The 17,043-nt window shown below is 43.3% G+C and overlaps 1 protein-coding gene across 1 annotated transcript in view; it reads left to right on the top strand.

Moving 5' to 3' along the window:
• Positions 1-17,043, top strand: part of fstl4 (follistatin-like 4) — a gene marked incomplete at both ends in the record, with an annotated part of 526,243 nt that overhangs the window by 357,538 nt on the left and 151,662 nt on the right. The window contains 1 exon segment of the mRNA XM_083649857.1: positions 6,736-6,856. Within this exon segment, the coding sequence (XP_083505983.1) occupies positions 6,736-6,856 (121 nt within the window).

Below are 17,043 nucleotides of genomic sequence, written 5' to 3'. Positions count from 1 at the left end.
CCAGCGCTTCCAGTTGAGAAAATTAACAACTCCACAACTAGTCATGAGGGGCTATCGCAGCGGACACGGAGGGGCTCAATTGTGGGAGCAGATTGGCTAGCTGCAGGCACAGCTAACGTTATGCTTCATGCATATCGATGCATACCGATTTGCATACCGGTTTCCGTTTCATCACATTTTTTTTGGAGCACCCCTAGTGTCACATTCCTTCATCTGTCATGTCACATGTCTCGCTCTGTGGAGAATGAATTGGAGAAGATGAAAGAGAGTCGGGCTACATTTTCACTTCTGGAATGATGGCTGAAGGAATTCATATTAACATGCAAGTTATCTCCTATACTTAGCTTAATAGTTTTATATATTTTGTTTTCTCTCTCTCAGGGGTTTCTCACATGCAGTCCAAAAACTTACTCAGCCTTAAATCACAGTACAGACTAACCTTGTGAGACAGCTGGATTTGCAACATCACAATTTTGTGAGAAATCCATCCTGCCGTGCTCCAAGCTGTTGGTTTAACTCCGTCTAAGCAGTTAGCCGGACCAATCAGCCTCCAGAGGCAGCTACGGGCAGGATTTAGGTGTGACGACAGTGATAGCCTGTGATAGACAGATGGCTTATCCAATCACCTGCCAGGTATTTTTTGAAAGCGCCTGCCCTTTTTACCAAACAGTTTCAAAAGACAACGTCCTAGAGGGTTCTGTGCAACAAACCATAAGGAGCGGCAGGTTAAGTGCAGACAGCTATCCACACAAGCTGTACTGTACATGCATAAGTTGTACTGATCTGGTCAGTGATAGCAAGGACACTGCATGTGATGTCATTAACTATCAAGAAAATCAAGTTTTGTTACAGTAGTATTTCAGTATACAAAATCTTCAGCATACGTGAGTAAAGTCCAATATTGACCTGCTCTCTGCCTCTGAGGCTCTTCATTGACTGAACTCCCGATTCAGAATTGAATAAAATCTATGATTTATGGGCTTTTCCAAATGTTTTTGAAATGGACAGACAAAGTCGACGTCACTTCCTACTTCAGCGTACCAAGAGATTTTCATCCGGCATTTATTTTCCCATAGACATTATATAAAATGCTTATAAAAATAGTACCTTGACTTCAAACTAGGGCTGTCAATCGATTAAAATATTTAATCGCGATTAATCGCATGATTTCAATAGTTAACTCACGATTAATCGCAAATTAATCACATTTTTTTTATCTGTTCTAAATCTACCTTAAACCGAGGTAGGCTACCTTAAACCTGAGAGCTTTGTGCAAAGATGCACTGTTGTATTAATATGGGTAGCTATCTTTAGTATGGGTAAGTATTTGGCCATTGGTAATATTGTTATTATTGCTACTAGTTACTGGGAATACACATCTCTCAGGCTGCACTGTGTGAAGTTAATTGGTGCTATCCTCTACATCTCTCGAGCCACAGACAGGAGAAGCTGCATGCATGCTCTCTCCCCCCTCTCTCTTTCTCTCTCGGTATCTCTCTCTCTCGCGTTCCCGTTCTCCGTCGGTCCCTCTCTCACTGCCTGTCTGTCTCGCTCGCTCGCTTTCTCTGCCTCTCTCTCTCCCTCTCTGTCTCCCCCCCCCCCCCTTTCTCCGTCTGTCTGTCTCTCACTCTCTCTGCCACGGTGAGACGAGACAGACGGGGAGAGCTGACGCGCTCCCCCTCTCTCTCTCTCACCCAAAATGCAGGACATCTTTCTCAATTTGAAGCTGAACTTGCCAATATACCCATTTTATTCCTCCTTTTCTGCTCACGGAGCTTTGTTTGTGCTTGATATCAACGTTAATGCTTCCTGATTTCCAAAACTACGGCGCGGACCAAGGCGCAAACATCACAGAACGTGCATGCGTTAATCGCGCGTTAAAAAAATTAGTGGCGTTAATAGGAACGATAGTTAACGCGCGATTAACGCCTTAACGCTGACAGCCCTACTTCAAACCAAACGATTCGGCGATATTTAGAAACAGGAGAGACCAGAACATTTCACTCGGACCAAAATATTAAAAGAAATACCAGATAAAAAAAGAATGTGCGTTTTTGTTTAGTTTAGTTTTGTTTAGTTTATAATTTAATAATTTATAAATAATGTTTTTATATTGGTGCATCCCTAATTCTAACCCATGACAGAGGACGTTTTTAAAGCAGGACTAAACCCCAAAACACTTTTTTTCAGCTTTTAACCAATATATATATGGCTTTTGGGGTGGTCTGTGAAGAATTCTTGTCAAAATTTCCACATCTGAGACCAAATTTATAATATTGTACAATCTTTATCATTTTCAACAGCATAAGTGGGTTCAAACCTGCTTTTTTTGTCCAAATTGTCCAAAATGTGGTTGCATCCTACATCACGGCCAACTCCCACCTTCCCCACTCATGTGAAGAAAAAAAAATCCATGTGATTATTACTGTAGTTCACGCCAGGAGTTGCAACATTTCCATTCACTCCAATGGACCCGTTTTGAGCGTGAGTCCTTTAAGAGCGCAATGCATCATGGGTAATTGCCTACAGTGGCTAATATTAGCCGCTAGTTAGTTATGTTACATGGCAGTAAAACGCCACTGAATGACCAAATTGATATAACTTTTAACCATTTCGGGGCAAAACCGTTTCCATACATACCCATCAGCGTTGGTTAGTTGTTTATAATGTGGCTATATTTATAATATAGCCATGTTGATACACTATCATGGAAAAAAAAGAAAAGGAGATTGGGAGGCGGGTCATAGCGTCTCTGTCGATTATTTGATTTGACAGTTCTGGGCACTGACGTTGGCGTTGGCCAAATCTGGGGTGTTCCACCCCCAAATCGATTGTGTTCTGGCGCAAAGCGAGTCGGTTCCAGGACGAACATGCTCTGTGAGGCACGCGGCAGTTATGTTATTTTAGAGCAGCGCAGTAAATACAATATTGCTGGAATGCGAGTTTAACGAAACAGTTACATGTCCTCTGCATTCTACATCAAATAAAGACATTACTGTTTGTTTTATTTTGTATGTTACATACTTATTGGCCAAGTTATGTTAGTTTATGGGCTAGGAATTCATCCAGTGTACAAGGGAGTATAGGCGGCCATCTTGCCTGCAGAGTTTTCAAATCAAGTAGAATACCGTTTTGCCAGAAATCTGGGGGGTTTAGTCCTGCTTTAAGTGTATGTACTGTATGTCTATGAAGTTCTTAAGTTTGTATGTCTGGGAAGCCAAAGAGGAGTTTCCACTCGAGCGGACAATAAAGATGTCTAATCTAATCTAAGCAATCGTTTGATTGGTTCACAAAGTCAGTGTCAGTGCAGACAGCCTGGGGCTGTGCATCGATGTGGCAGTCTGAGCGTACAGTGCATAGTCACTTCAGTGCAGAGTGCTGCTGGGGCAGTGGCGCTGTAATTAGGGGGGCAAAAGCAGCCGCAGGAAGGGACTGCTAGAATAATTTACGTTTTTTTTTTAACGTTTGGATGATTTTTAGCCATATTTAAACATAAGGATTATACTGTAGTGATGTCATTATTCCGTATTTTCTCCTTTTCTCACTCACTTGGTGACCTGCTCTCCCTTTAGGTCGTTTTACAATTACTACAACACAGCAACACAGGCAGAAACACTGAACTTATTATTCTTATTATTATCACTCTGAAACACAGTGCAAAACTTGTCATCTCAACACAAAAATAAAATCAAACTAAGCGTAGCCTATACTATACCATTATAGCAGCAGCCAATGACAACACATTCAAGCCATCCTAAAGTGCATTAGTGAGTGCAGTAAGGGTGTGGCATCGTGAGTAATGTGCGTACCCGGGGTTGTTGTGGGGGTGGGGGTGTGGGTGCTGCTGCTGCTTCTTCTAACTTCCCACTTCACTATCCCGTTATATTTGCGTGGGGTATTTATAGCCCCCATCGCTGTATGTGTGTTTCTCTTATGGTTTACATTTCATTTCATTTTATTTTGTCCAATATTCAAATATTCCAGAATTGCATGTTGTGTTAAAAAATAAATATGATTTCTATCTAACACTTTAGCCTGATAATTTAATTGTAAAACAGAGTGTTAAAAGTTAGGCCCCTCAAAGATTTCTGGGAAATTGAACCTGTGGAAGAGGAAAGTGGGCGGAGTTCCCAGCATGCCCTGGGGTAGTGTGTTTGTTTGTAGATGTTTTTGTCAATTATTTGTCAATGTGTTTTGGAGGTTAAAATTACTTCTTGTTCTATATGCATGATGTTAGTTATCTGCAAAGTTATGTGTCGACTAATAGTGCTGTTCTGCATGCTACAGTAATACAAAGTTGAAATATTGGCACCATGGGTAAGTCTGTTGTGCAGTTAAAGGCCGGCTTTTCCGTGGGGGATATGAATATATATTAAATCTCACGCCCCTAAGGTTTTCAAATCCGTTGAAATTTTTGAAATTGGTTGTTTACAGCCTGAGATATCACCAGAAATCCACTCTGTGTGTGTGTGTGTGGGGGGGGGGGGGGGGTGGTGGGGGGGAGGTGCGGGTGCGGGGACTCGAAATACTACATTTCCCACAATGCACTGGGCTCGCGTGGCCTTCGTTTCCATGCCCACCCCTCAGGCGTTTGGCTGATATCAAACTCCAGTAGGTGGCGGTAATGCACATATATGTTTGCCAACCGCCATAAAACTCAAAGAAGAAGAAGAAGAAGGCTTCGACAATAATATATGGAGAGAAGAAGAAATAAATCGAAAATAAATCGAAAATAAATTGCCTCCAAATTGCACCAAATTTAAACTGAAGTATATATGTCGGGAGATGTCTTCATAAAAAAATTTTCATGCATTTTAAGGCATTTTCGTAGGAGTTACGCGCATCTGATGTTGTAACTATTTTCTGTAAAAATGTGTAAAAACGGGTACATTGCTCAGCGTTGATTTCGTTACTTCAACCCACCTACTACTAGATGTAAAATTTGACGAGCTTTCCAATGCCGCCAGTCACGTGTCTGTCCGTGCTTCCGTTCCCGAGAAAATCGTCTCTTTGCAAGGAGCTATGGAAAGCTAACCTAGCTACAGCAGGCTAGGTGGTGAAAAAGATGGCTGCCTTTTTGTTTTTCTTCAGACCTCTGAAGGGGCGTGGAGGACCTCTAGAGGCGGGACCATGGCTCACAACAGTTGTAGTTCATAGGTGCACGACTTCCGCAAGGCGGACTTGGGCCAGATGACGCGAAACGCGTTGGCTGGCCCAAAAAATATGTGAGAGATGCTTGATATCTCTGGGAGTGAAGCTCCAATTTCAAAAATTTCAACGGATTCGAAAACCTTAGGGGCGTGAGATTTAATATATATTCATATCCCCCACGGAAAAGCCGTCCTTTAAGTGATCCCGTCTGAGATGCTGTGTGTTGGTCATTCTGTTGAATGCAAATAAACGACATTTTCTGTAGCCGGTGGGCGGGGGATTGAGTTGCTTGCTGCTGAGTCTCCTCTTTTTTTCCCCCACTCTCTCTCATATTCAGGGGGACAAAATGTACCCTTGCCCCTCAGTGCCCGTCCGCAGATCTTAGAGGAACTGCTAGAGTGCAGGACAATAAGTATCCACATTAAGCTGTGCTTTTGGCGGTCTCTGGTGATAAGCGGGTGTCGCTGTGGTGTTTTTGCACTGCACTTGCCAGACATCAGACTTCACTCCTCAGTCAAATATTGCTGTCAGAACGTCTTCTGTTTATTCCAAACAAATCACTGTTGCTTCTGCTGGAAACTTAAAACATCACTTCATGTGCGCAAGAGGCTTCTACCCAGGAACAACCTACCAGAGTGATTAGAACAGCTAATGTAAAAGCACTAAAGCACAAAACTACTGTAACTGATTGTAACTAAATAACTACTATTGTAATTACTCAAAATATACTTTCTATGTATACTGTAATTATACTTTAATATAACTACGTTATTTCCCTTTCTATCATTTCCATAGAGGGGATAGAATTTCCATTTCTATCCCTCTCTCTGCTGCTTTTTTGTGTGTGTTTCTTTAATGTTCAAATAAACAAAACAAAACTAATGCTTTCCTGAATTGGGTATGGGTTGAATCATTATTGTGTTATATCCATGACAAATATTAGCAAAATTTACATTTATTGATATGAAAATATTGTACATTATTACTTTAATCATTCATAGACCTAAATATTATGTCAGCGAACCTACAGTTTTATGATATGGGAGATGTTTTAATTCTTCCATTTAGTGCTAGCAGGTGAGAGTTGTATTATTCCCGTATACTGATTATGCTGCTCTTAGCTGTTGGGGGGTAATTTACATACTGTGATATCGCTCCTTTAAAAGGTCAGATTTAAAGTTCTGTTGGAGGTGCATCATTTGTTTCTATCTTAGTAGATAAGTAGAATAAAGAAAGAAAGATGAAGGGAGGGAGAAATGATACTGTAAAGTTCATGATAAGACGTGAGACTTCTGTAGCTGTATGTTAATTGCTTTTATCACCTAGCTTTCCCACATTTTCCCCACGTTTTGTCTGTGTGTGTGTGTGTGTGTGTGTGTGTGTGTGTGTGTGTGTGTGTGTGTGTGTGTGTGTGTGTGTGAATGCGCCTGTGTGCATGCATTAATGTGTGTGTGTGTGTGTGTGTGTGTGTGTGTGTGTGTGTGTGAATGCGCGTGTGTGCATGCGTGCATGCGTGTGTGTGTGTGTGTGTGTGTGTGTGTGTGTATGTGCGTGCGTGCGTGCGTGTGTGTGTGTGTGTGTTAGATCTCTATGAAGGAGCACCTGGAGGACAGCCTGCTGGAGTGCACCATGCAGGACCTGCTGCGTTACGATGACTACAACAACGACGGGCACCTCAGCCTCCACGAGTTCTACACCGCTTTCCGTGAGTCTCTTACCGCTCGCCTCCTCCCTGTTCATCTCCTCCATTTTCCTCCACATCCTCCTCTTCCCTGTGTAGAAAATTGATACACGACAACGTCGTTTGTCCCTGAGGCTGTGCTATCTTATTCTATAAAACTGTCCATCATGCACTTTCTGCTTTGTTGTACAAAAAAGCTAGATAATTGGATTTTGCAGATAACTTTTCTATTCACCTTATGTAGCCACGTCCATTTGACCCGGTTGTGTGGCCGTATCAAAACTTCCGGCTAAAAATAAAATAAAATAAAAATGGCTGGCTGCTCCAATATCATCTAACTCTGAATTAACTAATAATTTAACCAATTGTATGTAACATACCAAATAAAAGCAAATGGCAATGTCTAAGAATGCAACGCCATGTAACTGGCTCGTTAAGTCTCGCATTCCAGGGAATTACGTTAACATCTGCGGGTCTTATTGACGTTAGTGGCTCGAGCGCAACTCTGAGGAGAGAAAACTATCTGAAGCTTTCTTTGTTGGAGTCCAGGTATGTTTTACAAGAAAGTGCTCGTCATTGTCGACGATAACGTTATCTGACCTGGCTAACAGTGGATACTCGCTTGCTTGCTGTGTACCAGCTCAAAGTAGTAGGCTACGTTCTTTATTTTACCCCCTTCACTGTCCGCTCCAAAAACAACTCTGTTATTTTGCGCCGTGACCGCCGGAAGTGTTAAAAGGACCCGGAAGAATTTGGCCCACTGTAAGGTATGAACATAAGGTGAATAGACATTTCGAAATCTATACTAAGAATGAGAAGTGTCCATGTGCGTGTGTGTGTGTGTGTGTGTGTGTGTGTGTGTGTGTGTGTGTGAGTGAGCAGAATCTTGGACGGCCACGGGTATGGCTTTTTATGTACAATCTGGCTGAACCTTTCAGGGGGTGTAAAGAGCACCCGTGTGGGTGACCTGACGGAGCCGGATTTTTTAATTAGCTGATTGCCCTAATTACCTAATGATGTGATGTCATCAGTGATGTCACTGATGATGTCATCAGTGATGTCATCCTTCCTGTCTGAGGCTAATAAGTTCAGTGATTATGTCATGTTCCAGACCAGGGGGGCCTAACTCACAGGCGGGTCCCCACGGGTCCACTAAAAATATTTTAACTTGGTCAAACCAAGCGATTCAGCTATATTCTGAATCAAGAGAAACCATAGAACATTTCACTTGGCCCAAAACTTATAAAACATTTCATTCACGCACACACACGCACGCACGCACGCACGCATGCCAGCACACACACACACACACACACACACACACACACACACACACACACACACACACACACACACACACTTTTTTTTACCCCCAGTGTGAAATGTTCTATGGTCTCTTCTGATTCTGAATGTAGCTGAATTGCTTGGCTTGACCAAGCAAAACTCTTCTTTTTCTTTTTTTTTCAATATTTTATTTTACAATTTTCAGAACAAAACAAAACAACAGGCTCAAACAAAGACAAAAACATACATATATCAACATTTCAACATACATGCTGATACCAGCCACGTGAAGTGTCAATGTACTCGCAGGAAATGTGCGTGGGCTCCCGCGCAAGGGGTCCATTAAAAGTCAACCATGCGAGTCATCAGTCACCTCTAACCTCGTCTAAATAGGCCAGAAACGGATCCCAGACCTCAGAGAATTTCTTAAGTGAATTGATCCTCAGAAACCGGAGTCTCTCCATATGTATAACCGAGATCATGTCCGTCAGCCACAGCTGGAAGGAAGGTGAAGAGGGGGACTTCCACTCCTAAGAATAAGTCTCTTGGCGACAGTCATCCCCTGTGTCAGGGACTGCTGCACAGCCATAGGGAGAAACAGCGAGGATTCTGAGCAGCCGAAGATGGTGAATTCTGCCTCTGGTTGAAGAAGGCCTTAGAGCAGTGGTTCCCAACCACCGGGCCACGGTACTACAAACATAAATAAACGTCAACTTGAAACTATGCTTCAACTACCACACAGCCTATAATATTATAGCCTATGTTTATTTTTTTTATTTTTTTTTATCTTTTTTTATTATTAAAATTGACAACCGGTCCGCAACTTTTTTTTCCATCTATCTACCGGTCCGCGGCACAAAAAAGGTTGGGAACCCCTGCCTTAGAGTACCAGTCAAATATCCTGGCCCAGAATCCGGAAAGTGAAGGGCAAAACCAAAAAGCATGGGATAGTGTAACCTCTAATGCCAGGATCAGACTACACGATATTTTTTGTCGTTCACGATGTCACCATGTCAGACGAGGCCATCATACTGCCATAAATTCGTGACATGTCTTGGTCGGGAGACTGGCCACACTACAAGTGTATTCTCGCTTAACACCGACAGAGCATCGTATGCCACCGTCATCACGTCGTCTGCTGTCGTCAGCGAGTTCACAGGTCGTCGGGGAGGCGGACCTGTGAACGAAATCTCCCAGCATGCATTGAGGCCACTACATTGACAAGAAATAGCAACCAAATCAGCCTAAATAGGCTAAAGTGGTAGATAGAAATAATGTTTATGTTAGCACAACATGCAATTGTAAAACATTTCAATATTGGGCAAAATAAAACATTGAAATCCAAACACAACCCTATGTGAAACATGTATGTAATCCAGGTGCTATATATATCCCTTGCATAATTAACGTTATTTGGTTGAGTGACAGGCTCTACTGTGATGCACTGTGATGTCCGCTCCAGCCTCCAACCTACTTCATGTGCACGCCCACTATCTTCTTGCCAGCTGCTGCGAGACGAGAAGGAAGAGAAACGAACATGCAGCCGACTCTGCTGAGCTCATGTTATTTGTAGTGAGCAATGCCCATTGCCCAGGCGTTTAAACGCAAATTAAAACACCCTGGCCTTTTTATCTCTTTTATTCTTTTGAGCGGAGCGGAGCGGTGAGTGCGAGCGGGTGAAATCTGTATCGAGCGGGGAGCGGTCTCCCCAGGACCTGATACCTGTCTTCCGGGGTGTCACACTAGGCGAAACCATGTCCAAAAGACTGACATGCCAGTCTTTTCGTCGGGGCGTCGTGAGGCGTCCTAGACGTCCCGAATGGTCCCGACGCTGGTCTTGATTATGTCACACTATAAGAGCTGAAGACGGCCGATCGTCGTCCCCGACGGTCATATTCGAGCCCGACGCTGAAAATCTGTCGCGCACGACCAAATCGGTCTAATATCGGGCTGAATTCGTGTAGTCTGAACCAGGCATAACACCTGACACCTGTCACATAGCGGCGAGACGGAAGGATGTATCTTGTGCAGCCTAGCCTTGGAATAATGAAGACGTGAGTGACTTTAAACTGGATCAGCTGGTGTCTGCTGTTAACCGAGCAGAGTTGGGCAAAACTCTTCTTTATAAGGATTTTTCGAAATGTCTATGGGAAAATGAGTGGGGAATGAAATATCTTAAGTCCCATGCCGAACCCGGAAGAGGGCGTGGCTTACTCTATACATCAGAACGGTTTCTGTAAAAAGAAGGTACACATTTTTCACCTTTTCTGCTAAAACGGCGCATATTAGCACCTTTAAGACCATTTATTTGCCTTAGGGGACAGAGCACATAGGTCACGTGTGGCTTTGACAACTAAAATGCACCCTACTTCCAGCACTCTGATGAACCTGCTGTCCTCTCTCTCCGCCCCATCCAGTCTGCCACCTCTCTACAGCGGCCATCACCCTCAGGATCAAAGTGGTTCAGCTACAGATAAGCTGATAATTCCACACTAGCCCGTGTGCCCAGACCAGCCGTGAGAATAGCATCTGGAGCTCCCCTAATGGCCTTTGGGGTTCAGGCTGAGCGGCAGCTGAGAGCGCCGGCTGCATGGTTCCACCGTATTAAGACCAATAATAATCACAAGTCCTCCAGTAATGGGACCGTGGAATCAGCATCAAAACTGCTGGCCGTCATGGCAACCCTCTGCTGGATTTTTCTTTATTCATAACCCTTTATATTTCACTCTTACCCTACTCTCTTATAATAGGCCTTTCCATCAATACAATGGAATAACCGAGATCTGATATCCAAAATGGTGATCAAATCTGTGAAAGTTGATCAATCATGCGGTTAGCAGGTGGCCATTTTGGAGGCTCATGCAGGTCTATTACGCCTCACCAGTAATTTAGCCTCCGGATGAGTGGTTTTAATGGGAGCTGAAGCGGTTATTATTCGGTTACACTCCCTTCACGTTGCAGGTTGGCTCTGAGCTTGGCGTCGTCACATGGCATGCATCTAGCTGCACGCCCGCCTGCAGGGTGACGTTTGTCTCGCTGCTTTCTGTTTGACAACCAGGTGAAGGAGTGGGCTGGGACGAATAAAACGAGCTATTGATCAGATGATGCTCAAGGTTAACTGTTGGGATGCAGAGAAGAAGGCACCAAGGGGGAGCAGTTATTTTTGAGTGCCGCATCTGGTGTTCTGGATAATGTTGATGGCGGTGAATCGAGTGTGTTTCTGCATGTGTGCAAGTGTGGGTGAGTTTCTGTGTGTGTGTGTGTGTGTGTGTGTGTGTGTGTGTGCGTGTGTGTGTGTGTGTGTGTGCGCGCACGCGCATGTGTGTGTGTGCGTGCGTGCATGCGTGTGTGTGTGTGCGTGTGTGGGTCCCTTGGATGCAGTCGGTGCCCCTCCCCCGCGAGCGGTCTGGGAAGCAGAGCAGCCAGGAAGCACAGGTGTGTTTAGAGTGGAAATGTACAATATATGGGTAAAAGCATAGCACTGTCATTCAAATGATAAGAGGTACATTATGCGAATGCTGTTTGAAGTTATAATGCTCTGGTGGATAAGCCACTGTCAGCCGACTTGTTTGAAAATACAAGCTTTTGTCAAGTTTTGAGGAGCTCGACAACTGGATGAGCTGATTTGGGAACAACATGCAGCAATCCTGGTTCAGCAGAGATGCTCACAAGTCATGTTTTTGCAAGTCCAAGTCAAGTCTCAAGTCTTTGAGCTAGAGTCCAAGTCAAGTCTCAAGTCTTTGACCTAGAGTCCAAGTCAAGTCCCAAGTCTTTGAGCTAGAGTCCAAGTCAAGTCCCAAGTCTTTAAGCTAGAGTCCAAAGTCAAGTCCCAAGTCTTTAAGCTAGAGTCCAAGTCTCAAGTCTTTGACCTAGAGTCCAAGTCAAGTCTCAAGTCTTTGAGCTAGGGGCCAAGTCAAGTCTCAAGTCTTTTACTCACAAGTCCAAGTCGTCAAGTCTCTTATGGATGAGGGTTCTATCATCTGCTGGATGCCGTCCGGTCTGTCTAGAACACTGCATAGCTAAAACTAAGAAATTCAACGCATGTACTGTAGTATTATCCTCACTCCTTTATTAGCATACAGTATCAGCATTGATTAGTTGGCATTATTAGTAGTAGACATTGCCTTAATGTTAATGTGCACTGTCCAAAAAAATACAGATTGTTCACGAGTCCCAAATCTCCAGTCCAACTCGAGTCTCAAGTCTTTTGAGGACCAGCGTCTCACAGTCGCTGAAAGTCTGCATTGTTAAGGAAAGGTGATTGTGTTACTCCCTCCTTTGTGTCGTTGCCTTATTTAACGTACACACCTTGACAAGAACATCGCTCTGCTCTGCACAGCTCTTTTGTGCCGCTGACCAAATTTTGTTCCCGCTTTTTTGAACCACAAATTGAATAGAGTGGAATATGCTTGGAGAATTCTCCCGAGATGATTGCATTCATATTGATTTTTTTTTGCTTTATTCAGGCTTTTACCAGCTCAGCAAGTTGTTTTACGTCGTGCTCTTTACCTCTCTCTTCCACCGCTTTGGCACCTCTGTTAAGTAGATTCTGCTTAAACACCCCCTTTCTCTCTCCAACAGTATGAAGCGATCATTATGATCAATCTCAAGAATAATATGATTTCGTACTGTTATTGATCAGATTTCACAGAGTACCGGCAATCACTGTGAGCCAGCAATCACATTTCCATTTATATGTCACGCATTTAGTTAGCGCTCTTATCCCAAGTGACCTGCAGTAAGTGCAACCGCAGAATCCAGTTCCTATACTGCCAATGTTACAACTAAGCAGTAGTAACTACTGTATTGGTGAGGGCTCACAGTCCACACAGTCCAGTTATATCGCTATTCATAATTTCCCTAAGCTGCAGCTCATGGCTCTTTCCTGACCAGAGGCAGCTCTCTCTCCCTCCCCTGCTGGAAAGTGCCTCTCTGCCCGGGTGGAAACGCTCTGGGGCTGGGCACAGTGAGCCAGCCAGCTGCTGTAACCTGGATTTACTTTATTATATTATTGTGTTTCTAACATAGACTGTGATTGAAACGTGCTGGGAAGCCATATACAGAGGTTATAGCCTAGATACACTAGACAACCTTGAAATCTTAACTGATTATGAAAAGACTGGGGAGTTTATACTACACGGCTTTTTCATTAAGATTGTTTATCACAACTGAAAAACTCACTTACATGACTGGAATCACAGATCAAAATACACTACCCGCCCAGCAAACTCATGTCTTTCAAGTTAGAAGACGGTGGGCCCTATCTTCCCAAAAGCACTAATTTAGCCTTTGCGCTCGTTTAACGCCGTGCGCAATGCAAATTGGGGGCGGGCACAAGTGCATGCCTGTGATAATTGTACTGGGTATAGGCGTGCCACATGCCAAAGCAGGCGTTTCAGCGCTAAAATGTGGGGATAGATGGCATTATCCTATCGTCAGCAGCGCGCAATTACTTTGTGCTAACTTACGTGCTACTGTAAATACCTCGCTGCGGCGAGAGCGCACTGTAAGTAAACAAGTAAAATTCCTTTTGGATATGCCATTACGTACAGCCTTGCCATGCGAGGACATCAAAGTATGCTGCTAAAATTGGGTATTAGCAGATAATTCAGTGAGGCAATCAACTATAACTCACTGAGAAACTTGTATCACATCGCAAAGAGGGAAATAAATTGAGAAAACTTGTTGGACAATGGACATAGGCTATTTACCTTCATAACCCGGAGGGTCGTTGGCACCACAGACGATCTGTCAATAAGCTCTCTCCATCTCTCTCTGTCCTCGCACGAGTGAGTACACTCTATTACGCATGGCGAGAATTACAGCATATTACATGCCTCGCGCAAACAGCCATTGCGAGACGGGAATCTGATTGGTTTTGATTGACGTAATGCCCAGCATTGCCTGGCCACACCCGTGAATAATTCTGGTAGTTAAGACCGCCCAAATCCCGTTTGCTCAAGCATTTTGGGGCGCAGATGATTTTGGCACGGCTCTAATTTTCACCTGCAGCACGTGCCGTGAACGTTTCCGCATCCCCGCCGAGAATTGCATCCCCAACATATATATCAATACATATCGGGGCTGTTTTAACTTAGAAATCAGGGAGGTCACGTCTACCAGACAATTATATCACTTTTAAACAGTTACATTTCTGTATAAATCATTACAATTATGCTCCCGTGAGGTGGGGATGCTTTTTTATGCTGGGCGGGGGTGCAAAACTCGGCATAACACCTAGACAGCGGACTGCAATCTTCCCTGCTTTAAGGCACGTGCAAACAGGTGCGCAAGCGCTAATAGGGGATAGCGCCTGTACGAAGATAGGGCCCGGTGTCTACAACCCACAACACAAATAACCAGCAAACTGACATGACCATACTAACCATACGGAAGCTAGACAATTTTAGTTTCAAAATAAAAGCGCCAATGTATTACTGCATGACTCACTACGGGTTAAAATTGACTTTTCGAAGCCACAACATTACGTTAATTTAAAACAGGTTTCTATGCAAATGTGTTCTTTATTTCCTCTTTGGAACTTGGGGTATTCCGGACACACGCAAAACGGTTGCAATGGTATACTTTTAGTTTGAAATTTGTAATGGGAAGTTTCGGTTTTATTCTTTCTGGCTTAACCGTGAGCAACCGGCATACTAGCGTCTTTGATGCTTCCCTCTATTATTCACGTGTGCCTTGGTATCAAAAATATCTATTGTATAAAGACTAGCTATTTGACTGCTTTTGCCTCATTGCATTACATTACATTACATTACATTACATTACATTACATTACGTCATTTAGCAGACGCTTTTGTCCAAAGCGACTAAATATCACAATTTGTCAACAGTACAGAAAACCACTATGCAACACAATCAATGACAGCTAAGATATTTTGATAGACTAGCACCATGTAGGAAGTAGTTTGAGAAGGAATAAGTAACATGTAGCATTAGTACCGGTAGTTTTTTTTTTTTTTTTTTTTTTTTGCCTCCTAGTTTTTCATTGGATATTGACGGGATTCCACATGCACGTGTGAGTTGAGTTGAGTCAGATAGTTGGACCAGTTTACACTACCCGACTCAACACGAGAAATTCAAACATGTTTGATATAATCGTTGTGGCTCTGACTGGCGTCAAGAGGCAGTTTACACTTGACGATTAGAAATCTGTACCCATAATACACTAACAGATTTTGCTGCTAATTGGCATAACAACTGCCCACAACAACTGCAGACTAGAGTCAACAAAGAGAGACTGAGCGACCCAACTGGAAATCCTATGTAAAATCTGAGGGAAACTCTTGTAGTGTATTTTAAGCATTAGATACTCTCGCAAAGCAAAGATAAATGTAATACTATACTCAAGAAACACTGATGAATCACTTGCCACTGATGAGTCTATTCTTAAAACATGCAAACACAGGTTTTAAGATGACCCGTAACTTATAGTAAATGCACTGTACTTTCAGACCAGCTGTTTTTATTTTTTTATTTTTTTTACAGGTGTCATTTTGATTCAAATTGTGGATGTATCATTTTGGGATGAAAGATGGAGCTCTGTATAGCCAGAGAATGATTGACCTCTTGTTCTGTGCCGCAGCAGGATGGCACAAATGAATAATAATCCCTGTCTTGGCCATGGGGCATTGCAAGGAAGAGATAACACTATAATGGCTGTGAAATCAATCGTGGGTTTGGTAATGGTGCATGCTTTCACTGGCCTATGTTTCCTATCTTATATTACAGCGTTGGCATACTGTAGCAGTGGGTGGCTTGTACATGCACTATATCACAATCAAAGTAGACGCATTGTAATTCTATAGAATAATGTGCCTTGTGGGCACTGGCATTGGTGCAGGACAGGAGTATACAGTGGATATTAGACATTAACCCTGCATGTTACGGACTTAGCACTGAAGCATATAGAAAGGCAAAGTGACCGCCTACTTCCTTCTTCAGCACTGTACCAGAGATTTTCATCTGCCATTTATTTCCCCATAGACATTTCGTAAAATGCTTATAAAAATAGTTTTACTTGTTCAAACCAAATGGTTCAGATATATTTAGAAACAGGAGAGACTGCATTACATTTCACTCAGACCAAAACGTTAAAAAAAATGCGTATTTAAATAAAATACTTTTTTCGATGTCGTTTTTTAAGTTTTGGTCTGAGTGAAATGTGCTATGGTCTCTCTCGATTCTAAATATAGAATCGAGAGAGACGATCCTCGTTTGTAAGGGAGGGCCCTTACAAACGAGTCAGTCGCCAGACACATTATGCACGACTCCGCACACGGTAATGCACCTCTAAACTGGTCTTTCCACTTTCCAGTCGGGTAGGTGGCGGTAATGCACCTCTAAGCTGGTCTTTCCACACTCCAGTCCGGTAGGTGGCGGTAATGCACCTCTAAGCTGGTTGCCACTTTTTACCTGGAAACCATCAGCTGTATCTGTCAACACTAGCTCATTGCAAACTAGGGGCATGCTCCAGGTGGCTAATACTGTGGCTAGCTCGTTACAAGGAGGACGCTGCAGTTTATTTGTGCCGACGTCCACCACAACGTTTTTGCATGCCACAGTAAGGGTAAGTGCACTTTCATTTCCCCTGTTTGCTGCGTAGCAAGGCATTATCAAGCTAGGTTCCTAACTCCACACTTCTCAACTCTATGCACTCGCGGAGTGGAGACACAACTCTATGCACTCGCGGAGTGGATACATAGTTTGCTCATAATAAGCAATTGCCCGAACGATTAATTAATTAATATGCTACGTGAACGTTAGCAGGTACTTTAGCCTATGCATTAGGCTAAGTAATAGGCTATAGGCTATCATCTCATTGTTGCTAGGTTCCTAACTCCACATGGGTGACGATACCATGCACCGGCCCTATGCCAGGTTTCGACCTGGCCTTGTTTTTTTAACCT

The sequence above is a fragment of the Poromitra crassiceps genome (assembly GCF_964638095.1).
Source record: "Poromitra crassiceps genome assembly, chromosome: 1".
Taxonomy (NCBI): domain Eukaryota; kingdom Metazoa; phylum Chordata; class Actinopteri; order Beryciformes; family Melamphaidae; genus Poromitra; species Poromitra crassiceps.
The sequence above is the reverse complement of the archived record's forward strand: the minus strand, read 5'-3'. Positions and strand labels throughout refer to the sequence as shown.